General features: G+C 42.7%; 2 protein-coding genes across 8 annotated transcripts in view; one reads left to right on the top strand and one right to left on the bottom strand.

Annotated features, from left to right (window-relative positions):
* Positions 1-298, bottom strand: part of LOC130835927 (serine/arginine repetitive matrix protein 1-like) — a 4,047-nt gene extending 3,749 nt beyond the window's left edge. The window contains exon 1 of the mRNA XM_057707820.1: positions 83-298. Within this exon, the coding sequence (XP_057563803.1) occupies positions 83-298 (216 nt within the window). The remainder of the gene's footprint in view (positions 1-82) is intronic.
* CDC16 (cell division cycle 16) lies at positions 173-25,490 on the top strand. Of its 7 annotated transcripts, XM_057707171.1 has the most exons (19): positions 207-344; positions 856-910; positions 1,335-1,389; positions 1,564-1,659; positions 2,741-2,779; positions 3,044-3,184; positions 5,620-5,779; positions 6,759-6,850; positions 7,354-7,487; positions 8,293-8,372; positions 9,390-9,439; positions 10,283-10,356; positions 11,947-12,072; positions 15,423-15,575; positions 16,887-16,950; positions 19,373-19,434; positions 20,335-20,470; positions 22,008-22,098; positions 25,012-25,490. In XM_057707171.1, the coding sequence occupies exons 3-19, from the start codon at positions 1,387-1,389 to the stop codon at positions 25,269-25,271; spliced, it is 1,761 nt and encodes a 586-aa protein (XP_057563154.1). In that variant the 5' UTR covers positions 207-344; positions 856-910; positions 1,335-1,386; the 3' UTR covers positions 25,272-25,490. The 7 variants fall into 7 exon arrangements, with proteins under 7 accessions (XP_057563157.1, XP_057563156.1, XP_057563150.1 ...); XM_057707167.1 differs by lacking the exon at positions 856-910 and having other exon boundaries at positions 174-344; positions 1,562-1,659; XM_057707169.1 differs by having other exon boundaries at positions 856-1,389.

Below are 25,490 nucleotides of genomic sequence, written 5' to 3'. Positions count from 1 at the left end.
GCGCGCGACACGTCCGCGGGGCCCGAAGCGCAGGGGACAAGCGTCGCCCGCCGCACGGACGCCCCGCCCACCCAGAGGCCACGGCGGCGCCGCGGAACCGACGGCGCGACGCTCGCTTCCGGCGCCAGGAGGGCCGCTCGGGCGGAGGGCTTCCGGGGCGGGGCCGCGCGGGGAGCGGAAGTTCCCGGGCGGCGCGCGCGACCCGGCGGGATCGGGCCGGGGCTCTGGGCGGCGGCGGCGGCGGCGGCGCGGGGGTCGGGTCCGCCCGGCGGGCCGCAGGCGGGGGGCGCGCGGCCATGACCCTGGAGCGGCTGCGGAAGCGCGTCCGGCAGTACCTGGACCAGGTGGGCGGCCCGGCCCGGGGAGAAGCCCGCGCAGGGAGGGGTGCGGCCGGCGGGCTGAGGGCCGGTGGGCCCCGAGAGCGGGGCGCGCGTCGGGAGGCCGCCTGGCGCGGGGAGGGGGGGGGTGCGCTTTGAGCGCTGCGAGCTGAGGCGAGCGGTCGTCGCCCTCGCGGGGCCAAGTGCGCGGGAGGGAGGCGGAGACGCGCCCGCAGCCTCGGCCGCGGAGCCTGGAGGCGTCTGCCCCGGTTGCGCCCGCGTCCCCTGCTGCCCGCGCGTGTACGGCGCGTTTCCGGGTCGGCAGCGTCCGTGTCACGTGGGCGTCCCCCGCTCTCCCGGGAGGTCGGCACCCGGGAGGGCAGAGAAGCCTGTGCGCCGTGAGCTGTGGAGGCCTGGGCGCGACGCGTTGCTGCCGAGTGTGTGCGGCACGCGGAAGGGCTGTGTCCTGGCTTGCCCTCGGCCGGCGGAGTTGGATGAGTGCTTTTTGAGCGCCTTTTCTCTGGCTGTTGGGAGGCAGTGAGGAAGCGGACAGGCCTGGTTCCACCCTGCGGGCGCTGACATTGAGCACATCGGTAACCGTCCTAGAAGCTTTCCTCCTCCTGACTGGCTGGCGCCAGAGTTCCTGGTTTGCATCCCGGAGGGCTGAGGCGAAGACTGACAACCTTGTTAATGGCTAGATGTTGCAAAATGATCACTTAAGTTATCCACTTCTTTAGATACCTGCTGATGCTCTTTTGCAATATATGTTAGTAAAAAAAAAAAAACAAACTTTCTTCAACTGTATGTATTAAAGGTCTTCCAATAATATTTTTATTGTACCGTTGAACTAAAACTCATCTAGCTGAGATACAGGGGTGTAATTGATAGATCCCTACTACGTGTAAAAATTATTGTATTGAGTTGTTGATTTATTATATAGCATTCTAATAACATTAGCTATGTGTATAAAAGTATTGAAATAATAGGGCAATTACCACTTTTTTTTTTTGGATACAGCAACAGTATCAGAGTGCTCTATTTTGGGCAGATAAAGTAGCTTCACTCTCTCATGGTAAGTGAGAAATTCTGCTTTTTTTTTTCTGATTTCTCTGTCCTTAAAAAACTTTGTACTTCCTGGTGTACCCCCCAAAAATAAATAAATTAATTAATTAAAAACAAAAACAAAAAAAACAACTTTGTACTTTACCCTGCACCTCTGACTATTTATGTAATTTTCCCTCCAGAGGAACCCCAGGACATTTACTGGTTGGCTCAGTGTCTTTACCTGACAGCCCAATATCATAGAGCAGCTCATGCACTTCGGTCACGAAAACTGGACAAAGTAAGTGATTGTATGAACCTTAAAGCTTTTCAAAGGCTTTTAAAAATGTAATTTAAAGCTTTTTAAAAATGTCATTAGATTAGTATTTTAGGTATATGTTCTTTTTATGTCAAAATATTTTAAAGGAGTCAATTTTCTTATTAAACGTAAAGAGAAAATTTTGGGGAGATACACATTGCGGCACACAGGGTCTTGCCATCTTGCCCTCTGCATTGGAAGTGCAGAGCCTTAACCACTGGACCACCAGTGAAGTCCAAGAGAAAATTTCTTATTCCTAATCTCTGTCACTTTGTTTTTCCCTCCCCCCCACCCCCCATCCAGTCACTAAGTTTTGAAAATTCTGTTTTCTGAATAGCTCTGAAATTATGGGTATTCCTTCCTATCTTGTTACCACCTCCTACATGTCAGGCCTGTAATTTGTTTTGTTGTTTTAGATTCCCTCGTTTCTCTTTTCTCCAGTAATGTCTTTCCCACACCCCACCTTCCTTGTCGCCAGTTCATCTTTTAAACTACCACAGGGTGGTCTTCCTAAAACAAATGTGATTGCATCACTCAGTATGGCTCAGTGATTTCTCGTTACCTACAGGATAAAGTCAGATGCATTCACAGGCACCCCAGGTGCTGCATGACTTCCTCCAGTCTGCGTCTGACCCACCACCACCATCGGTGCATGGGATGTGTGTCCGCTCACGCTGGCTGCTTGGTGTGTGACAGTTGTTCAGACTTAGTGCTGGAGTGCTGACCAACTCCTCTTACCCTCTCCGCTGAAGATGTTTTTTATTCATCTGGCTAGTATTTTTTATGGGATTCTTTAATAGTTTATGAAAAAAACTACGTGCTGTGTTTGTATCTCCCCTGTTGCAGCCTCCTTGAGGGCAGGTCCTTGTTCCTTTTTGAATCCTTGGTGCCTGCTAAACAGTAGGTTCATGATGAGTATGGGTTAAAAAGATTATTTTTTTTGTCTGTGAGAGTGAAAGGAATTATGAAAATAGGTTTCTTCTCTGTGTAGTTGTAGTTTTCTTCTTGATGGGTAATGTATGTTATCGTGATCACTGTCTTAATAGATTAACTTCTTTCCTAGTTGTATGAAGCGTGTCGCTACCTCGCAGCTAGATGCCACGTAAGTATGCTCGGTTTTGTTTTTATCTTAAAGGTTTAATGATGTGAATGTTATGCCTCCCTCGTGTGTGTGAGAACTCAAAATACTGATTCTCCATTTACTAAAAGCTGATATGCGTGTAGACGATTTTACTTTTAGACATTTTAAATTTAAGTAATGAGTGGGTATAGTATGTATTACCTGTTTAAAATCTAGGGCGATTGTGTGTTTCTGTCTAGTGTCAGAAGTCACGGACGACAAACGCGGTTTCTGTTTTCTACACAGTTTGCTGCGAAAGAGCATCAGCAGGCTCTCGATGTTCTCGACATGGAGGAGCCGATCAACAAAAGGCTGTTTGAGAAATGCTCGAAGGATGACAGCAGCTTGAGAGACCCCTCCAGTGACTGGGAAATGTCACAGTCCTCAGTAAGTAGTACTGGAGTAAGCATGCCCACGTGACAGGCAAACGTAAATCACTGTCTTTTACTTGAGTATAATCATGTTAAAATAGTCTGGTTGCCAGTTTACTAAATTTTCACAACCCCAGAAGATTGAGATATTTCTGAGCCATCAGAAGTTGTAACTGTGTCCTCAGATGCTTGAGTCTGAAACAGGCTCTTTCTTCTCACATTTGATCGTTGAACTCCTCCCGGCAGGTGGGATGGCATTTTCCCCTCTCACGGTGTTTCAGCAGTGTCTTAGTACCTACCCTGGAGAAACTTTGATTACTTAGATTGTTTCTTTCTAGGGAGTGGTTTGGTGTTACTGTTTATGTTATTTTGTGTATTTGAGTTTGTATGCTTATTACCTGCATGAAATTGCAGTTTCCTTGCTGGCAGAGATTATGTTGATATAATGTAACATTATAATATCCACAGTCAGATTGCTAATCTGGACTGCTATTCTGTGTGTGTGTGTGTGTGTGTGTGTGTGTGTGTGTGTGTGTAAACAGCTTTCTTGAGATATAATTCACATAGCATGCAGTTCATTCATTTGAAGTGCATAGTACGTTGGTTTTTATTCACTGAGCTGTACAACCCTCACCTCAGCCAACATGGGAACATTTTTGTAACTTCAGCAAGAAACCCTGTACTGTTTAGCTGTTACCCACAATTCCCCCATTTCCCAGTTCTTTTTTTTTTCTTTTAAACAACTTTATTAACATGATTTATATAGAGTAGACTGCACCCGTTACAAGCATAAACTTTGGTGAGTTTTGACAGATATATACACTCAAGCAACCAATGAAATTTATACTCAGTGAAACCAATGTCACAACCAAGATGCAGAGCATTTCCTTCTGCCTCCTAAATTTTCTTGTGCTTTCTTTCAGTCCATCCCTTCTTCAACCCCTGGCTGTAAGCAACTACTGACCTACTTTCAACAGCTATAGATTAGTTTGCATTTTCTATGATTTTTAGTAGATAAAATTTCACATTGTATATATATTTTTGTATCAGGCTTCTTTCGGTGAGCAGGTTGGTGTTTGAGATTCACCAGCACCCACGTTTCTTCACTTTTAATTGTTGACCAGCGTTCCATTGCACAGATAGAACACATTTGTTCATCCATTAACTTACGGACGTTTCTGTTATTTCCAATTTCGGGTCATTACGAATAAAGATTGTATGAATGTTCATATACAAATTTGTGTGTAGATACATATTTTCATATCTTTTCAGTAAATATCTAGAAGCGGAATGGCTGGATCATATGGTAGATATATATTTAACTGTTTCAGAAAATTGTCAAAATGTTTTCTAAAGTGCTTGTGTCCTTTTTTATATTTCTACCAGCTGTGGATGAGCATGTTAGTTGCACAAAATCTGAATTTTTGCACCTGTCCCAGTTGTTCTTTATAACATGTCTATAAAGGAACTTGGTTACTCTACTGTTCACCTCAAAAAGGAATACTGTACGTTCTTAGATTTTTTTCTTTTTAAGAAGCACATTCATTTTTTTTGTGAAGAAATGCATTTGTGAGGGAATTGAGGATTGTTATTTTTGGGTCTCACTTCCATTAACTGCTAAGAAATGCATGACTTACTTGTAATGTGTTGTTTATTTTATGAGTTTACTTTCTTTTTAATAACTCACAGGACACTGCATAGTTCTAAGATTCTCTCACAATGTCTCTACTGTTTTTGAATTGTGATTTTATGATGACTCTCCGTCATCCCATTACCAGTGTTAGCTGTGTCTCTGGACCATCTTTAAGCTCACTTGTTTGTTTTTTGAGGTTCAGAATCTGAAACATAACTCATATTTCTGCATCTTCCTGTTAATGGTAGTAGTGAGGTGGCTGCTGTGTAAGCAGCTTACTGTGTGCTGGCTACACATGGTACCAGCTCTGATAGTTACAGACCCTGTGAGTTAGATGAGGAGAGGAAACAGGCACGAGAGGTTAGAGCTTTTTCCAGGGTCACGTGTCAGCATCACAGCTGGGGTTTGAGCTCAGGTGTGTCCAGTTCCCAAAGGCCATGCTCCTAACCCTGATTTACTGAGCCTCGTTGGTTGAGATCTGCCTGTCACACTGTCTTCATGTTTGATTTAGTACATGTATGCTCTGTGTGCTGTGTCTAAATCATTAACCCTATTTGAAACAGAACAAGTAATGAACAAAGTAGCTGTGACGTGTAAGCTAGTTATAAAGGTTCGTTAACGTGAGGAGAGCCTCGGGAAGATGGATGAGAAGTTTTACTTTGCTTTGATGTTTCTGTTAATTTATATGGTGTCTGACATTGGGATGGAGCAAATCCTTTTAGATATTAAAAAAAAAATCTTAGCTTTCAGACAATATATACTTTTTGATCAAAGATTAATTTCAGTAGCGTTGACTAAGTATATGATTTTTCCAACAGATAAAGAGTTCTATTTGTCTTTTACGAGGAAAAATCTATGACGCTCTAGATAACCGAACCCTTGCTACCTACAGCTATAAAGAAGCTTTGAAGCTTGACGTCTACTGCTTTGAAGCATTTGATCTTTTAACGTCACACCACATGTTGACAGCCCAAGAAGGTTTGGAAACCCAGGTGTTTTTATGTTTAGCACAATTAATATTGTTTGGATTTTTTTTCCCCCTGAAATCTATAGACTCAAGAGCAGGCTATGTACAGGTTTAAGTAAACCTATTAACTTGCTTCTTGTCTTCCAGCATGAAGCACATTGCAAAATACAATATTGTGCAGTGCTTCTTGTAGTCAGAATCTTTAGGAGTTGTGATGTGATGAGTGATTTGAGGTTGTGTAAGAATTCAGGATCTGATTCAGTGATTCCCAACATGGCCGCACTTTAACCCTCGAGGAGTTTTAAAAACATCAGTGTGCAGGTCCCAACTCCAGACCAGTCGAATCAGAATCCGGCGGTGGGGCCCCGGCATCAGGTGATTTTAAGCCGCCGGGTGATCCTAAGGTGCAACAAGGGCTGAGAACCGTTGACCTGGTATGTTGCCAGTGGTGTGAGGTGGATAAACAAGAGAGACAAAAGAAGTGGAGATGTTGTATGAATGGGATTCAGACATGTTTTAGCCTAGTGAGTGGTTCTCAACTAAGGTGATGTTGCCTCTAGAGGACATTTGGCAGTACCTGGGCAGAGTATAATTGTCACAACTTGGGAGTAGAGGGGGTGGGAGGTCGCTGCTGGCATCTGGTGGGTAGAGGGCAGAGGTCCTGTAAACATCCTGCACTGTGTAGGACAGCCAGCATGGCAGAGATCGTCCCCACAGTGTCCCTAGTGCTGGGTTGGGTAAGTGGCCTGGGGTTCTGGTGGGTCTCGTCACCACTCAAGGTGCCTGGAAGGCTCACACGCAGCCTCAGGTGGTTCTCATTACTGGGGTCTGGGACCACTGCCGTAGTTTCTCTAGTACACTCCGTCTTGTTATTTTCTCTCTTGAGTTCAGTTTACTTAGAACGAGAACTGTAAAAGAATACTTTTCATTGCTGATTTTTCCCCCCATAAATATTGTGAGGACATTCTTTTTTTTCTCAATATTTTTCAGAAAAAGAACTTCTTGAATCACTACCTCTTAGCAAGCTCTGTATTGAAGAACAGGAATTGCTGCGTTTTCTATTTGAAAACAAATTGAAAAAGGTAGATAAAAACAGTTAATATTTGCTTTATATAAGTATCTTATTTCTTTCATTAAATTTGGCCTCTATTCTTTTACTGGTTAAGAATTTAAAAATTTTTATTAGTTTAGCACATTTGCAGGAGTAGATTTAGATTATTGAAAATATATGATAGGATTCCTGAAAAAGCTTCCAAAAATATCTGTCTTCCTCCCAGGAACGATCCATTGTTTTGAAGGATCGAACTATCAGATAATTGAATGATGTTGTGTGAAAATGTGGATTTTTTTTCTTATGCTTCCTGAACTTCTGCTTTGTAAAATACTTCCTATCATGGAATTCTGTGATAAAATTGAGAAGAGAATTAGACTTGTTGAGAGGAGTACTGATGATATTTGAAATTAGAAAAGTTTCGAGAGTCTCACACGGGGCCTTGTGTTAAACCTTGAAACACTTGGGCCAGGTTGAGTGTGCCTTTTGATTCGGTGCTGCTCACTGAGTCCTGTTTGCTTCTCTCTCTTTCAGTATAATAAGCCTAGTGAAACTGTCATCCCCGAGTCTGTGGATGGTTTGCAAGAGAATCTGGATGTGGTGGTGTCTTTAGCTGAAAGACATTATTATAACTGTGATTTTAAAATGTGCTACAAGTTGACTTCTGTGTAAGTACATCCACTTATCTTTGTGCGGGAACGTAGAGTTTAGTCCATTTTACGTGAAAAATGTGTGGTGCCTGCTTTCTGAATAATGTCAGAATGATGGACGATCATTTAAGCTGCCTTTTCCACTTGCAGCGTGCAGGGGGTTGTCGTCTCAAAAGAGCTGTTTACAGACGTGGTGTGTGCACATTTGCTGCTTTATTCCATTAGCTCAGGAGTGCCTGTGTCTCTCCCAGGAGATAATTTGCGAGTTTGAGAATACCATTCTGGCATATAGTTGTATAAAGTCCGTTCTTTGTTAAATCAGAGACTAATGAAATTATGTAGGTACTGGGTGTCGGGCTCACTAAGTAGCCAGGCCTCCTCCCCCAACACCAGTGTTTCCATGTACATAGTTCACTCTTCTCCTTTACATATACTATTGTAATGGATCTTTGGGGTTGCTTAAAATCCTCGAATTCACAAAAATGTTAATTGACAGGATTCATTTAATATTTCATATTATTTTTGATCCTTCTAAATGATTATGCTATTTATGTGGTACGGTTCTATTAGTTTAAATATGTGTAGTGATGTTTATTTTTATTGCTTCTGAATAAATCAGGATTTTCCCTTTCATTTATAACCTAATCATTGCCTTAACTGAATAAGTCTGAAGATAATGGAGTTAAGAAAGTAAAAATGTATTATAACCCGCGGTATTGTACGTAATATGGTAATGACTACTTAAATAAACATAGCTAACTGTAATGAGTGCTCTTACATGCTCTTTTTGGGTAGGTACATAATGTGTTGCTTTAACTTTCAGAGTAATGGAAAAAGACCCTTTCCATGCAAATTGTTTACCTGTACATATAGGGACACTTGTGGAGCTGAATAAAGCAAACGGTAAGAATTCTTTTTAATTAAAATAATTTTTAAGAGAGAAAGATATTCTGTAAGACTGGAAATTTTGTCTCATAAATCCTGGATAATTGAGGTTGCAGGTAACAACTGGGGGAAGGAATGTTTATCAAAGTAACCAACCGTCTTTTCTGTTATGCCAGCAGAACACACTGTTTGTTTATCCCTACTTCCTGCTTCCTTCTCTCAAGTGTAGTTTGTGCTCCAAGGTATATTAGCTTTAGAGTGTTGGGTGGCAGTTTTACCTTTGTTCTTGTAAAATCCATAAGAAAGCTGATACGGCAAGAGTCAGTAACTGTTTAGAAATTGGAAAGGGGCAGATTTTTTGCTCATGTTTTCCATATTTTAACATTTCAGAAACATTTAGAGTGTTTGGAGTGTATTTGCTCTTAAATCTTTGAAGCTGACTAGTCAGCTCGGTCGAGACGGAAAGCAGCCAGGCAGCCCCGGGCCCGCTGCTCCCAGTGCAGCCTGTGGGCCGGCTGCATCCTGTCTCGCGGAGCTTGTTGGGGATGCAGGCTCTCTAGCCGCCCTGGTCTTCTGAGCCCTAGGGGACATCACTGTGACATGTTGGGAGGAAATTGTCTTGCTGATTCGAGAGTTTGGTCAAGCAAATTGGTTGTGTGTGGTCGAGATGGTCTGTAGTAGGCCCATGGAGTAAGAGACGTGGGCTTTAAGACAGGCGGGCCTTTGAAATAACCACTTAAGCATGTGAAGCGCTGCTTATCCAGGCTGCTCATCCCTCAGTAAGCGCTCAGCACCCACTTCGTGCCTGGTGTGGGGTGGGGTAAATGAAAGCAGCCGTAGTGTCTGCCCTGTGGAGTTTCCGTATTGCATTAGGTAAATGGATTTTGTATCTAGGAAGAAAGAGGAGTATGAAATCATTGCTGCAGGAACGAAATTTGTATGATTGTGAAGAGTTGTAACTGGGGGAAACTCGTATCTTAAAATTCATTTGCTATGAGTATTTTATTCTTTTTTTTTTCTTTTTCTCTAATGTAGAACTTTTCTATCTTTCTCATAAATTGGTGGACTTATATCCTAGTAATCCTGTAAGTAAATATAAACTTATTTTTTTTCCTTATAGTGGTTTTTTCTTACCTGAACTTTAAGAAAATGCTTAACTAGTGTTTAGACGGGGGCTAAATTTAAGTTCAAGCGAATAATGTTTTATGGTGTTAGAGCAGAATCTCCTGGTGCTTATGAGAATTCACTTTTTCAATTCATGAAAGTATTTTTTTAGTATATAACTTAAAACAAAAATCTGTTTTTATAACAGAAATTATATATGCTTATTATTTTCAAATACTTATATAGAAAAATTAAATAATGAAAGTGAAAGTCATACACCTCTCATAAGTAATGCCGATAACGGCCTGGTTGCGTGTTTGATAACTTACTACATTATGCACTGATTCAATCACTGTGTCTTCCAAACTGCCATGGATCAGAACGAAGGCCTAGAAATTGAAAATGGAATCAGGACCCATGTCCTGAAACACAAAGGTCAGGAGTCATGGTCTAAGTCTCAGACAAGAATCTGTGCCCCAGACCAGTGTGAAAATAATGTATAAAGAGGCAAAACCAACTCAAGAGAAGTCAGCTCACGAGGTGGAATCTGTGGAAGAAAGGTGGGGCTGGGAAGACAGCAGCTGAGAGGCCGGGGCTCAGGTTGGCTTTGTAATAGGACGGGATTCAGATGCTTCAGGGACTCGATGGGAGGCACCTTGAGCAAGAGCTGTGGAGAATCTGGTCTCTTTTCATCCAGGGCCCTTAGTATACAGCCTGTGTCAGAGAAGTTTCTGACTTGAATATGTGATGGGACATCTGACTTGTTACAGATTCCCAGAACAAGGTTAAGCGTCTTTGGTTATGGTACATTTTAAACTTTTCAGGTGTCTTGGTTTGCAGTGGGATGCTATTATCTCATGGTTGGTCATAAAAATGAACACGCCAGAAGATATCTCAGGTATGAGCTTACTGCCTCCTTCCCTCTGTAGTGAACCTGCAGGAAGTAGTTTTGGTCATCTGCTGTAATGCAGTAATTAGTAGTACTTTATACACATTATGAAAGAATAAATGTTTTATTTAGATTCCATTCAGTTGTGTCCATTATGTACCCTGCTCTTTATAAGATGCCATGAGAGGAGATAAAAGTAATCAGTGCTGTAGACCTTGTCCTAAAGGAGCTTATGATGTATTTAAATTTTTATTTATAAATGAGAATGAATATGAAAAAATAGGGAATAATACAGAGTATTTTGAAAGTTTGTGTTTTATTTGCAGAGATACTATTAACATCTTACTATTATGATTTTTGTTAATTGTGAAATTACATGAAACTTTATGTGTGATTAGGGTCAGTAAATGTGACTACAAAACAGAATTCTTGGCGTAGTGAACTGGTTTACGTAAGGATCTGCTGTGGTTTTAGCTTGAGGAACTCCATGCAGCCCAGTCAAGCTACTTAACCCATGTTACTCCATTATTCAGGTACAAAAAATGTCTCATAATACCTGTGATTTCCTCCATGTGAACAAAACAGAAAATGGGTCTGTGGTAAAGTTCATAAACTCTGGACACAGACGTAAACCCTGATCCAGATTCCGCCACTTATTGGCTGTAATTCCTTGGGAGAGTTCATTTCTGCGACCTCCCTTCCTTCTGTAAAAGTGGGGGTGGTGTAGTTGGATGCCAGGATTGCTGGGAAAATTCATAAGATGGCTGCAGAGGATCCTGCACTAGGAAGAGATTAGGGAGAGCTCTCTGATTACTGGAGTGTTAAGCATTTTAGAGAAACACGCTTGTGCTTTTTTCGGGAGCAGAACGATTCATGTTATAAGTTCTTTTGAACCATGCTGCTTTGACTTAGTGTGCTTATTCAGTGATGAATTCTGCATGAAACGGGGAACATTTAGGTAAAAGAAAACTTAGAAAATAAAATGCTAGGAAGTGGGAATCTCATCCTTTATATTTTCCATGTTTAGTGATATGTTCTCTTTATTCCTTCTTGTGGGTCACATGGTTGAAGACTGTTTAAGACCAGGGAAATGGTCCAGTCCATGGAACCAGCGTGAATCTCTTAATAATCTGTAGGATGTCACTTAATCCTTCCTACCCCAGGATGCTTATCCCTAAAATACAAGGAATCATTCATCTTGAAGGTTATTAGGGTCAGATGATGCATATAAGGCACGAAACAGGCCTTCATCACATGGCTGCTGCCACCACCGTTTATCTACCAGGTGTTGAAACAGAGCTCCTGGATCAAGTAATGTTTGTAAATTCTGCACAGAAGCTAACGGGCTCCACTATAGCGCCTAAGAAGTTGTGGACCTCTCCTAAAATTACTTAAAATTTTGCGTGTACTATTAAACATTATGTTATTTCAAGTGAATTAACATAAATGTTATGTTAATGTTTAATACGTTAACAAGTCATTCATTTACTTAATTCTGATGTTCTTGAAACCATCAGCTTACATAAAATTACTTATGTAACAGTTTCTGACCATTTAAGAATAAATATTACACACAAGAATGAAATCTCTTTGTTTTAGCAAAGCTACGACGCTGGAGAAGACCTACGGGCCAGCGTGGATCGCATACGGGCATTCGTTCGCAGTTGAGAGTGAACATGACCAAGCCATGGCCGCTTACTTCACAGCAGCACAGCTGATGAAAGGGTGCGCAGAGCAGGCTGATGCAGCAAAGCGAAATTTTATTATTACTGTCTCTGCCGTTTGGTTGCTAAACCAAGAAAAGTGTAATGTATCTCATTAGTAGCTGATGGTTGGGAAATAACCATAGAAGTGAGAGGGAAAGAAGCTGGTGTAATGATTTTGCCTAGCGGTTTCTCTTAACCAGTACGAAAGGGAACTCGCAGATTAGGCTAAGGGAACAGAGTAGGATGGAAGCTGTTTTTCACATGCTGTACAAGAATGAAAGTATTCATGAGCAAAGTTATTATTTATGTCCTACTTATGTCCAGAAGGTACTTATGTGGCTGAATTCATGATTCAGGTTCAGGACTGAGTTTGTCAGGGTTGTGGATTGCTAGCAGTGTTAAGTGTGCTGCTGTTAACTGGTGTGCCCTAAGAGCATGTTACTGTGGGGAGCAGAGCACTGCTGTTATTCCTGTTGACTCTTTGGATTTGCTGTTGGTCTCACTTTGCTCGTTCTCTCCTGTGGGCCGCTTCTGCTGACCGCCCCGTCTCTGTGTGGAGAGGCCATGGGAGTGCGGGGTGCACAGGGCTGGTCTGGGGCCACATTGCCTGGTGATCTTGGCAATCTATGTGCCTCTTAAAAGAGAGGAATGACAGCAGCACGTACGCCCAGGCTTGCTGCGAGAAGTAATTGAGCTGATTCCAGTTACAGACTTTGTTCCGTTTCCGACACACAGACAGCAGTCAGCAAAAGTTAGCTACCTTCACTTGTTTACTTGACTTTCATCTTGTTAGGTTTGATTTATCTTTCCAGACTGTTAGACTCATTTTGGCACCCAGTTCTGCATTTATGCTATTTATGGTCCCAGCTTTTTTTGTTATATTAAATTTGATATGTGTGACTTTGATACCTATCTAGCTGTCCATGAAAATATTGTAAAAGACACAGCTCCCTAGCTGTTAGTCTGCTCAGATTGCCATAACAAAATTCCACAGACCTGGTGGTTTAAACGGCAGAAGTTTATTTTCTCACAGCTTGGAGGCAGGCTGGCGGATTTGGTTCCTGGTGAGGGCCCTCTTCCCGGCTTGCAGGTGGCTGCCTTCTCACTGTGTCCTCACAGGGCAGAGAGCTAGGTCTGGTGTCTCTTAAAAGGGCACCAGCCCTATCATACTAGAGCCCCACCTTCATGCCCTCATTTAACCTTTACTATTTCCTCACAGGCCCTTTCTCCGAATATAGTCACTGGGGGTTAGCGCTTAACATGAATTTGGGGGCAGACATACATCCAGTCCATCAGTCCATGATACTGACATATTACTAGAATAATCCTCCAGATCAAAGTTCAGCCAGTTATCGATCCACCTGAATGGCTCTCATACCCAGTGCATCCCATTCGCCAAGATGCATGAGGCCCTTTCCCCTGCTATGCTGAAGCTTGTCTCCAGGGTCTGCACGTACCCCTGTCCTGTCAATCTGGTAAACTTGGCAGCGAACAGTAACTCACTGTGGGTTGTTTCTAACGAGCAAATGCCGGAGTCTCCTAACTTTATCTTGCTCTTCTGGGTGCTCTCACGAACCCGGAACAGTTTTTTACTAGTTATTAGTTAGTTACTAGCTAAGAGTCAAAACCGTGAGTAATGACATGATGAATACTTTTAATGTTTCCCAGTCAGACACTTTTCTAATTAAATTTTTAAATCAGTTCATCAGGATAAGCATTATTTTTCTCTCAATTTCACTTCCTCATCAGAACAGCTTTGTATTCCCTTAGCTTACCCTGTGTTTGGGTAATTGTTTGAAATTGCATACATATTTTAAGATTTCCTTTATGACTTCTTTGAGCCATTGGCTATTTAAGAGTGTGTTGCTTACTTTCCACATATTTGTGAATTTCCAAAATTTTTTTCAGTTATGACTTTTAATTTAATGCCATTGTGGTTGGAGAGCATACCCTGTTGGTAATTTTGCCTTAGCCGTCTTCACTTCCTGCTTGCCCTGAGCCTCAGGGGCACCCAGAGATGAGCGACTCATCTCTTCCCCAGCCTTTCCTGTGCATGTATACGGCCCTGTGTGTGGCCTTCCGGATCCCTAGGGATATGTCGGGATTCTGTGAAGCCCCCGTGCACATCTTATTCCCCAGGTTTCCTTTTAAGTTTTCGGTCAGCCTCTTGTTGGCCTTAACAGGTGTAGCTGCCTCAGGTTAATGTTAAATGGTTACCCCTGACTGTTTTCAGCAAACAGCCTGGGAGTAGACGCTTCTCTGTGTGAGCTGAGTCAGGTCAGATGAGACGGCTGCGAGATGGGCTTTTCCAGGCAGCTGCCAGAGGGGTCAAACAGTGACAGGTCTCTGTGGAGCTTTTCAGGAGTTCCAGACTAGTTTTTGTCCCCTCCAGTGGGTGTCAGAGTGCTGGTTTTCTAGGCTGGTATGGAGCTGGGGAGAGGGAGATGGGAATCGGACAAGTTCAACGGCAGAGAGTTTGCTGTTCTTCCTGAGACTCAGCTGTTCTAGAATAAATACTCCTCAGATTGTTGTAAGCCGTTGCTTAGCTTGCAAAGTTCTGGAAAGTTTATTTTGACAATTTTGGCAGTGTTCTTATTGCTTCTACGGAGGAATAGATTTTTGGAGCTCCTCTCTCTGCATTTCACACTTCCTCCAGGTACATGCATGAAGGTTCCTCGTGACCCTTGTGTGGATGGTACAGTCATAACTTCAGTCATGACTCTAGGTCAGAGCCCGGGCACCTCCCAGCCAGGTGGTCAGTTTTCACTGCCTTTGTCAGATCCATCTTCAAGGAAGGGTTATCGTCCTGTGGTCATTGGTCTGACAGGGTGAAGAGGTGAAAACTTAATTAAAATTAGTTACTCTGCCTAGAACTGTTTCAGAGGGTATGAGAATAGAATACACATGACGTAACTCAGAGCTCTTCAGCAGAGAACTGATCATAGCCGATGTGACAGAAATCAACACAAGGGGTGGGGGGTGGGGGTGCAGTGTCGGAAGCAGCCCGGTAGAGGGAAGTGGGATTGAGCGTAACCGTGAAGGGTCCGTGTTGCTGCGTCAGTGAAGGAGAAAGACAGTCTCAGCGGGGAGCTGGGCCCTGCCCTTCTGCTTTACAGGGTTTTGTTTTTGCCTTTTTACTGTGGAATAATGAAAAATAAGGTAAATAGGTTGCTGATAGATTCTGGAAGTGGCAGCTGATTAGTCGAAAAGCCTACTAGATGTTCATTAAATATTAGTAAATGAAGTGTTAGGAAAAAAGTAAGTGCTCTGTTTTTGGCTGTGTTACAGTTATTTTGCAGACAGGATTTGAAATCTGCTGAATTTTAAAGTTTTGGGTGTTGAATGTGTGAAATTTTCCGATATTTTTAGGTGTCATTTGCCGATGCTTTATATTGGATTAGAATATGGATTGACCAATAACTCAAAATTGGCTGAAAGATTCTTTGGCCAAGCTCTAAGCATCGCACCAGAAGATCCTTTTGTTATGCATGAGGTTGGCGTGGTTGCATTTCAAAATGGAGAGTAAGTACTGATGGGCAAAAGCCCTTCTGTTTCCTTTTTTGTAAATAGAGCAGAACCTCAGTCACCAGAGTTTTAAATGGTCAGAGTGACTCTTCATAGATGTTTTATTTTAGGAGAAGGAGGTGGGTAGTTAAAAAAAGAAAATAGCAAGTGTTCTCTTGGAATTCTTTAAAAACACTGAACCTGGGTTTTGGTCCCCTTTGCTGTGAGCTGTTGCAGGTTCTAGGTCCAGGACTGCACAGTTGTTGCTAACTCTGTGAAGTCAGTGGACCCCACAGGGTGGCCTGGAGGCACCGCAGAATCCCTGGTCTGTCTCTTTGTTGACTAGAAATTGGATTCATGCATTTGAGAAAGATTTCTCGTAATTTTGAAACAAAAATGTTTCCTTTTCAGTTACCAGTTAATCCAAAAATTAAACCAACTAGAGTGGCTCAGTCTCTGAGTTTCCTGGTCAGTAGTTGAGGCTTACTGTAGTCTTGAATATTTATAGAGTAAGCAATTCAGTGTCGTACTTAAAGAGAGAACTATCTGTAGTCCTTTGCACTAAACTATACATAAATTTTAAAACAGTAAATTAGTTACTACTGAAGTGTTTTTTTGTGGCATTTGTGTGTATTCTAAAAATGGGATTATCTAATATTAATAAAAGAGGTTGGAATCTTTTTAAATAATGTATAGTAATAATTTCATATGCAGTCAGTTTATTTGTAGTCTCTTTTATGCCCCTTTCCCCACCTTTCTTGTGCTTTTTGTTGGTTATTTCACAGTTTAAAATGATCCCTAAGCGGAATGCCAAAGTGCTGTCTAGTGTCCTAAGTGCAGGAAGGCTGAAACGTGCCTTGGACAGAATACAGGCATTAGATAAGCTTTGTTCAGGCATCAGTTACAGTGCTTTTGGCTGTGAGTTCCGTGTTAATGAATCAACAACATACGTTAAGTAAGGTGTCGCCAGACAGAAGCATATGTGAAACAGGTACGTTGAACAGTTGCTGACCATGTGAGCAGAGGATTGCAGTTTTTCCATCGGGCGCAGTGGTTTGGTGTTGGCTAAAGTAGTGTTAACAGTGCCTTTGTGGAACCTACTGAGAATAATGAGAATATGCTGTATCTCCTAAAGTCTTGAACTCTTGTGATGTTAATGCCATAAAAGTAATCATTTATCTCACTTAAATTTGAATTTAAAAAAGAACTATTTACAGAAGTTTACCTCATTTCATTTTAGTATTACTAGGAAGAGATATTCAAGTTTTTCTTAAAATGTTTATAGATGCTAATTTTGAATAATTAGCAGCTTCCCCCCCTCTATTTCAGATGGAAAACAGCGGAAAAATGGTTTCTCGATGCTTTGGAAAAAATTAAAGCAATTGGGAATGAGGTATTATATATAATATCTGTAAATGCACGTACTCGTAAGTGTGTTTAGGATTGAATGAGGAAGACAGTGATGGACAGTCTTGCCTAGAATATAATGACCTGATGTTCATCATAGCAGATGTTTGCTAATGCTTGACTTGTCATGGTACAGAGTGTTTTACTGCGTGGTACAACATGAGTCTGACTGAGAGGGCAGGTGTTGGCTGTTTGCTTCTTAAGAGGCTGAAGTTTTGATCTGTGGGCGTAATCAAAATATATTTGATGGTTCTTTGATATGGGGTGAGGGTCCATGGGAGCTGGTAGGCACTGTGGCATCTGATGTGTCCTTGTCTAGTGCCTCTTTGACCGGTGGGTACGTGTAGCAGCAGATTCCACCTCTGTAGGAACAGGGCCTTTAAAATGAGACCTGTCATTGCTGTTCCTTACCTGGTACTTAATGTTTATTTAGATCGTTAACCAGGTTCTGCCGTATGAAAGGTGCGTGAATTTGTGCTCACGAATTAACCTTCCAGCTATCGTGGATGTGTAGACACTGGTATTAGGTTAAGTGCTAACAGTTTTAGACATTGTCAGCTTCTGTAGGTCAGAGATTTGCATGTCATTGCTCTTTGGTTCCTGACTTTTTATTGACGCCAGTGTTGTCTCAGTCTGTGCTGATGGTCACTTCCCAGTGTCCCCCTGTTGCTGTCCCCAGGAACATGTGCCCGCACCACACGGCTTCCTTGGCTGTAAGTTCCTCTCTACTGAGACAGACACAGCTCCCCTGGGCTTCCTGCTAGGTGGCAGTTTACTTGTCCCTGTAGGCACAGCTTTGTTTATTTTGGTCTCTTCTTAATTATCATATGAACTTAAAAACACAGTATTTGTGTGTTTCCACATGCATGTATGTAAGGCGGGTCTTCCACAGCTCAGTCTTGGGTGGTCTGGATAATACTCGTGTTTCTGTTAGTGTAGGCTTGTCACTTAGCATCTTGTCCATTTTCAAAGACTTGAATACCTTAGGGCCTTTCTCCTCAGACCGGACCAGCAGCATCAGCATCACCTGGGAGCTCATTGGAAGTGCAGAACCTCATATCTGCTGAACCCAGACCTGCAGTTGTAGCACGATCCCCGGCTGATTCTCATGCACAGAAGAGTTTGAGATGCGTTGTCATAAACCCCACTTAAAGTTGAATTTATATACTTTGATGATCAGAAGGCACTGGATTCTTGCAGGCATTTAATGTAATGGTTTAAATACAAAAGCACAATACGATTAAACGTTCAAAATGCCCATTAAAAAGTTATATGAGGAGGGGAAAATATTGTGTGATTTAGTTATAAACTGCGGCAGATGTCAGAGGAGCCACAGGAAAGCAGTTGTGTCTAAGAATCATAGAGGATTGCTTCATTCACGTGGGCAGGACCTCCCAGAGCTGAGCTCCGGGGAGTTAGAGGATGTGGCCAGGCCTGTTTATTCACTTAGTTCTGACTTACCGCTGCATGTCAACTGTGTCCTAAGCTCTGAGCTAGGCGTTGGGAGGCAACAGAGAGCTGGTTTGATGTTGACTGCCCTCCGATCAGTGCAGAGAAGTAAAATTGGCAGTAATAATACAGTGCACGGAAAGGGCTATGATTGAAGAAATAAAGGGACCCACACAGACTTGAGAGTGGGTCAGGAAGGCCTGCTGGGTTCAAGGAAATAGACCTCAGCCCGAAAGGATGGGTGCTAGCTGGGCCAAACTAAGGAAAGGGGTATAGAGAATGGTATGTGCAAAATTGGAGGTAATTTGGTACGACTTGGATTTTGAGTTCACAGAGAACGTCAAGAAATGGGGCAGGAGGGGTAAATGTGGGTCTTCAAGGGCCTTGAAGATGATGTTAGAGTTAGTACCTTGTCCTGAGGTGGCGGGACAGTAGGAGCTTTCAGGTGGGCGGCGTGGTCAGACTCACGATGGGGCCAGACAGGACTTGTTGGGGTGGGGGTGGGGTTCGGACAAGGAGGCCAGTAAGCCAGCTGTTCTTGGAGGGTCAGCGGTGCCATGGTGCTGTGTGCTAAGGGGCAGGGCACCAGAAAGGGTGAGTTCAGGGTGCTGGATGACAGGAGAGAGACATAAGAGGTTAGCATGCATGTTGGACTTGAAGTACTTGTGAGATTCCTGAGTAGGAACAGTTACTAGGCAGATGGAAAGCTTTGGGCTGGAGGTACAAAATTTGAAGTTCTTTGGTGTAGATGGGCTCTTTGACAAAATTGTGCTAATAAAATAAACCCCAGGAAGTGTCTTCTAGTAGGGAAGGATGGAAAACCCACTAAACACTCTTGCTTCGTGCTGTGCAGTCACCAGGAGAGGGCCCCCTCGCATAGATAAGTGAAGTCATGCAGTGCAGACCGGTCAGGTTGAAATGTAGCCCGTAAATGATGGGTCTAATGTCCTTTGTTTTAGGTTACAGTTGACAAATGGGAACCTTTGTTGAACAACTTGGGCCATGTCTGCAGAAAACTTAAGTAAGTGAAGTAAAGCATTTTGAGAAATATTCTTTGTGACTAAAAGTTTTCTTAATTTTGTATAGCTATTTGCATATTTCTATTTTATGAGATCTTTTAGCTTTCTTGTACTTGGCTACTCAGATATGACAAGCATCAAAAGAAATGTTTTATTACCTCGGTTGGCATAATTTTATTTTAGAAATATATTGAAAATTATAATAACTTCTCTTTTCCTGGATTAAAAATTTTTAGTGTTCAAAATTAATTTAGAAGAATTGGGACAGTAGGACCTAATTAAAGCCATATCCGTACCCTAACTCGGAGTTCTCCTCCAGATACCAGTTTTGTGGTGTGATGATTGCTGTGAGAATAGATGTTCATTGAAGAAGAGATTCTTTGGTTAACTGAGTTTGGGAAGCTCGAGGTTGCTCAGAATGTAGCAGGGTTCTCAGGATTTCTTGCAGTCTATACTGTGCATTATGAACCGCAGCATTTCCCAGACACTATTGAGCACAAAACCTGTTTTCACAAGAGTTTTTACAGGGCACGTGTTCCAGAGAATCTGGGGAAATGCTGCTCCAGGGAACTCCTGTGGACCTTAAAGCAAAACCACTCGGTTGCTTTTAACCAGCCCTGGTGTCGGGGGCTGGTCTCCACATAAAAGAGGCCTTGCTGTATGATGGGGCTCAGGCCCAGGGTTCGAGGATGGGGTTCAGCTAGGAGCCCTGCAGGAGTGCCCACCCTCAGCTGGAAGCGGGAGACACACTGAGGATGCACAAGCGGACACGCAGTGGGTGCCGAGGACTGTTGCCGTCTGGGCTGTTTCTCTCATGTAGGGAAGTGGGGAGTCCCTCCTAGAGCCACTGACTGCTTTCTCTCTCTCTGTCCTCCCTGCCTCCCTCCCGTCTTCGCACACAGAAAGTACGCCGAGGCCTTGGACTACCACCGGCAGGCCCTGGTGCTGATTCCGCAGAACGCGTCCACTTATTCCGCCATAGGCTACATCCACAGCCTGATGGGCAACTTTGAAAACGCTGTGGACTATTTCCACACAGTACGTCTCTCATTCCTACCTAACTTTAAATCTGCTTAACAGTTACCACTTTTTTTTAAAGATCTTTTCTAGGTAATGTTTTGTTACTTTACAAAAGTGCAATTAAAAATTTACGTTTTAAAATTCTTCAGGCAACCTTGTATTTTATTCTTTTCTTTGCAGAGAAAAGTACGTCAGTGTTGTGTAGTGCTCATCCCATTAGAACAGATGTGAGCCTTGTCCTGAGTGCCAGTGAGACACACAAGTGTCCAGGAGTGTTTGTCAGCGCAGCTGAGCTGGGTGTACGTCTAGGGAGCCCTTTGGGAACTCCAGTCTTTCTATTTATGACTTAAAAGTAATTCCCTTAGATCATGTTAATAGATGAACAACATCTCTGCATTTGTCACTGGGAAAGAATCTCTCCTTTATCCACATGCAGTATTTCATCAAATCCAAGCCACCGTTAGTAAGACAACCACACAAAAAATATGCCGCCGTTTAAATTTTAACATAAATCTTTCTTTTCACTCAGTTTTTTAGTACTTAGAAAAGGTTCTCTTTTGGACATTTTAGGACATAGGTTTTTATCAGTGAACTCTATACTACCTACATAAAAAAAGAAGATATAGGTGAAGTAAATAGTTAAGATATTCAGTTCTACACATTAAGAGTTTGGTTCTTCAAAATCACTTTTGTATCAGGTGGTCAGTATTTCTTGTTTTTCCAAAATTGTGTCTGTGTGCCAGTACACGTGCCCCCTCCTCACTCAGGTCCCTGCCAGCCAGAGGCATTGGTTCTGCCAGAAGGCATCACCGGGAGGTTTTAGACAGCAGCCACGACTCAGATGCGGCCCTTCAGGTGGCCTGTGGTCTTGTCTGTGCCATTGATGTGGCTCCCAAGTCCACACTGCTGACACGGGGCCCTCATCGAGGCTGCGACCAGCTTGTTGAAAGACTTCCCAAGTTCAGAAATGCTAGAATTTGAAAAAATGTGGGTCTTAGAGTTGATGAAATAGCTGTATTTGGAGAAAGAGATAAAATATGAAAAAAATGCAGTGTTTCAAAGATAACATTTGTGAGTGATAGATTCATAACTGATTTTCAAGGGTTGGTTAGAGATTTTCAGGGAAAATGAAGTCCTGAAGTACCACTGTGTTAACCAGAATATTTTCTGAGCAGGCAGAAGTGTGGACTAAGCAAGTTTTGTAGTTTTTGTGATCTTTCAAATGTCTATATTTGAATATTGTAATATTTATTTCTATGATTTAATTAATGCAGAGGGCTTGGAGGACTTTTTGTGGAGATACAATTTTTAAAATCTTTTTCGAGGGGGGATTTCAAACATAAAAAATAGAATAGTGTAACCACTCTCCATGTGTCCATCACCCAGTGTCAGCATCATCAACTCTGGGCCACTCGTGTTAGGAGTATCCCCACTAACAGCCCCCTCTACCCCGGGTTCCCCGGAGTCTGTAGCAGTGAGTCCTGTGGGAATGTTTTAAACCAAGGGGAAGGAGAGACATTCACTTGTAGTGACCGTGCTGAATCTTTTCTGGCAGGCCCTTGGTCTTAGGCGAGATGATACATTTTCTGTTACAATGCTGGGTCATTGCATTGAAATGTACATCGGTGATTCTGAAGCTTATATTGGTAAGTTTATAAGTATTATTGATGTTGTGGTTCATTTTTTATGTTGTTGTGTATCTCTGTTTAGGTATCTCAGATTCTCATGTGAAGTTCTAAGTTTATTTTTCCAGTCATTCTAGCTACATTAATATCAAGAAACTCCATTTATTTCAATGGAACAACGTGTGGGAATTAACAGTTAAGTATCTGTTCAGTTTAAAGTTGAGGACTTGCTGTGTGCACAGTACTATTACAGAACATGTGTAAAGCACTGTGATATACAAGAGTCAATCTAATTGCATAATTGAAAAAATCTCGAGGTTTTTCTAATAAGTAAATGAAAGGGCTCTTGCCTTAATATTTTACAGTGTAGAGTACAGCATGTTAATCTGTGCACTTCAGTGGACTGTTAAGTTGGCTTATATTCACATTACAATGCTATGTAAATCTTTATTTTTTTTTTTAATGATTAGCAAGTCGTAGGGTAGGTTGGTATGGCGTTGCTGTACTTGGACACTCAGTTACGGACATTGTAAGGGAAAGAGCGTTGCAGTGAGGTTACATCTTGAGATCTGGACTTTGGGGTAGGCAAAGACTGCTTTAACAGGATGCAAAAAAAGCATAAGAGGAAAGAATGTTAAATTAGCCTTCAATAAAATTAAAACTTGAGAGCAAAGAGGCGCATTATAGACCGAGAGAAGTCCCTCACAATATGTAAACTCATCAGAGAACTTGTGTCTAGAATACAAAAAATTCTCCACAAAATCCTACAGTAAGAAAAAGTTCCATCGAAAATGGGCAAAATATTTGAACAGGTGTTTCACCACAGAGGATATTCAGATACTTACAAAGCCAATGAAGGTGCTCAGTATCCTTACTTATTGGGAAAGTGAAATAAAACCCCTGCGAGGCCCCACTGTAAACCTGCCAGAGTGGCTGAAAGTGTGGCCATGGCACAGAGCAGCTGGGGCTCTCGGATGTTGTTGGTTGTTGGGGGCTTTTAAACAGGTCAGAGCTCTTGGGAAAACGGTTTCACAGCAGCTCTGCTGCAGTTAAACAGGCCTGCTGCCGCCTAGCACACACACTCCTGCCAGCAGGGATGTGCCGCTTCCCGCAGTCCTGCGGGAGGTTGGTGGCTTGTGTGCTGGCCTCATTCACTTGGTGGGGCTGATAGTCCAGGTGGCTCATTCACAGGGGACCTCACTGACCAGCTGGGCTGCTCCATGGGTCTTTAACCCAGGCTTCTTCAAGGCATGGCCGTCTCAGGGTCCTGAGGGATAGGAGCTAAAGCTTCAAGACCACCTCCATCACATTCTGTTCATCAGAGTGAGTCATGTGATCAAGTGCAGGGTCAACACGGGAGGGGGCTGTTCACGGGTGTGGGTATTGGGGCGACTGAGGCAGTGACCTTCCATGCCGATCTCATGATGTAGCAGCTCTGCTCCCAGGTTTATGCCCAAGAGAACAGGTGCCTCAGGAAGCAGAATTCATGCGCAGGTTGTTCATAGCAGCTGCATTTGCACAGCACGTCACTGGGAATAACCAAGTGTCCACCATCAGGAGAGTGGAGAACACTGCACAGTTAGCAGCACTAATGGCTGAGTCATGTTGTAACATACATGAATCTCACACATTTTGACCAGAAAAGAATATATATGGATTAATTCCATTTATATGAAGATTAGTAATAAGCAGAAGTAATCAGTGACAATAGAAAAATCACAGCAGTGATTAAAAGGGAAGTGTTCACTAGAGGGGGCCTGAGGGGGTTTTCTAGGAGCTAGAAATGTTCTGTTTCGGTCTGGTGGTGGTGCTGTGGATGTTTACTTAGGTGGAATTCATCCAGCTGTGCACACCTCATAGTTTGTATGTTGTGGCTCAATTTTTAAAACTTAAAAAAAAAGAACTTGAACTCTGGCATCCTAAGGACCTTGGATTGAAATCTCAGCTCTGCCACTCAGTGCCCTGTGGCTTTGGGGCAGGTGTGAGCCTCAGGTTCCACATTTGTCCAGGGAGGGGTTGTGAAACTTAAAGGCAGAAGTCCTGTAAGGCTAAGAAGGGTCTGGAGATACAGTCCTGAGTACGACGGACGTTTTGCCTGTCCTCACAAAGAAATGGTCTCACAAAGGAGACTTCCACGTGTATTGTTCATTGTGTGTGAATTTATTTTTCTGAGGTGAAATTGACATATGATATTGTATTAGATTCAGGAGTACAACATAATGATTTAACATTTGTACGCATTGTGAAATGACCACCACCTAAGTCCAGTTAACATGTCACAACACATAGTCACAAAAGATTTTTTCTTGTGATGAGAACTTTCAAGGTCTACTCTCAGCAACTTTTGAATATGTAATACATATTATTGACTGTAATCACTGTGCTGCACTGTTTTTATCTTTAGAAGACTTGCATATTATTATCTGTCAAAACATCTATTACTAAAAGCTGTTAGTTTGAACTCTGTAAAATTGTCATTTAGTTTATGTCAGGAATGATTGAAACTTTAATACATCCATTATTCTCAAGGTTTTGATTTGTGGAAAATGTATTGCCCTTCACTGTGTTTCTGTGTGTGTGAGACTTGTGACTGTACCAGGGCCAAGTGCCAGCCGAAAGTTCTCCGTCTGCAGCAGCTGAGGAAGCACCGCCCACAGGCTCCTGTGGGTGCCAGGCTCGCCTTAGAGATGGGGAAGCTGCTGAGCCCACTGGAGCTGAGCCTTGTGTGCTTCTGGGAGTCTCCCCACAGTCTCCCTTCCTCACGAAGATCAAAGGAGCGGGGAAACGTTGAGAACATTTTTCCTTCTTAGCTATGCATATGCTCTTACAAGGACATTTGACCTAAATGATAAAGCAGTGTCGTATGTCGATGGAAATGACAAATAAATGGAATTTTTTTACTGTGTTCTTACTATGGTATTTCTCTTCTTTTAGGAGCAGACATCAAAGACAAATTAAAATGTTATGACTTTGATGTGCATACAATGAAGACATTAAAAAACATTATTTCACCTCCGTGGGATTTCAGGGAATTTGAAGTAGAAAAACAGACTGTGGAAGAAGCAGGGCTTGCACCGCTAGAAACCTCAAGGAAAACTCCAGATTCCAGACCTTCCTTGGAAGAAACCTTTGAAATTGAAATGAATGAAAGTGACATGATGTTAGAGACGTCTATGTCGGACCACAGTACGTGATTCCAGAAGCGTCCCTGCTCCCCTTTGTCTTAGAGTAGGTCAGTGTTTCCTCTCATCCTTGTCTTGTCTTAAAAATTTCCCCTTCTCAACATGCGTCCAGACCCCCCTCTGCATTTAGGAGTGGACCTGCCTTAAGAGACTGGAGTGCACACCTTGCAGCAGATGTTTTCTGATTCTACAAAATAGTTACGTGAAGTGAAATAAAGGAGGGAAACCATC

Source organism: Hippopotamus amphibius, chromosome 14 (assembly GCF_030028045.1).
Source record: "Hippopotamus amphibius kiboko isolate mHipAmp2 chromosome 14, mHipAmp2.hap2, whole genome shotgun sequence".
Taxonomy (NCBI): domain Eukaryota; kingdom Metazoa; phylum Chordata; class Mammalia; order Artiodactyla; family Hippopotamidae; genus Hippopotamus; species Hippopotamus amphibius.
This window is presented reverse-complemented; position numbering and strand designations above follow the sequence as displayed.

What these genes read in the sequence shown, in the direction of transcription:
- CDC16 (XM_057707167.1), top strand. Translation starts at nt 297, where the DNA reads ATGACCCTGGAGCGGCTGCGGAAGCGCGTCCGGCAGTACCTGGACCAG. An exon ending in TGCTACAAGTTGACTTCTGT is followed by an intron (nt 7,488 to 8,292) that starts GTAAGTACATCC and finishes TTTAACTTTCAG; the next exon opens with AGTAATGGAAAAAGACCCTT. An exon ending in CATGTCTGCAGAAAACTTAA is followed by an intron (nt 19,435 to 20,334) that starts GTAAGTGAAGTA and finishes CTTCGCACACAG; the next exon opens with AAAGTACGCCGAGGCCTTGG.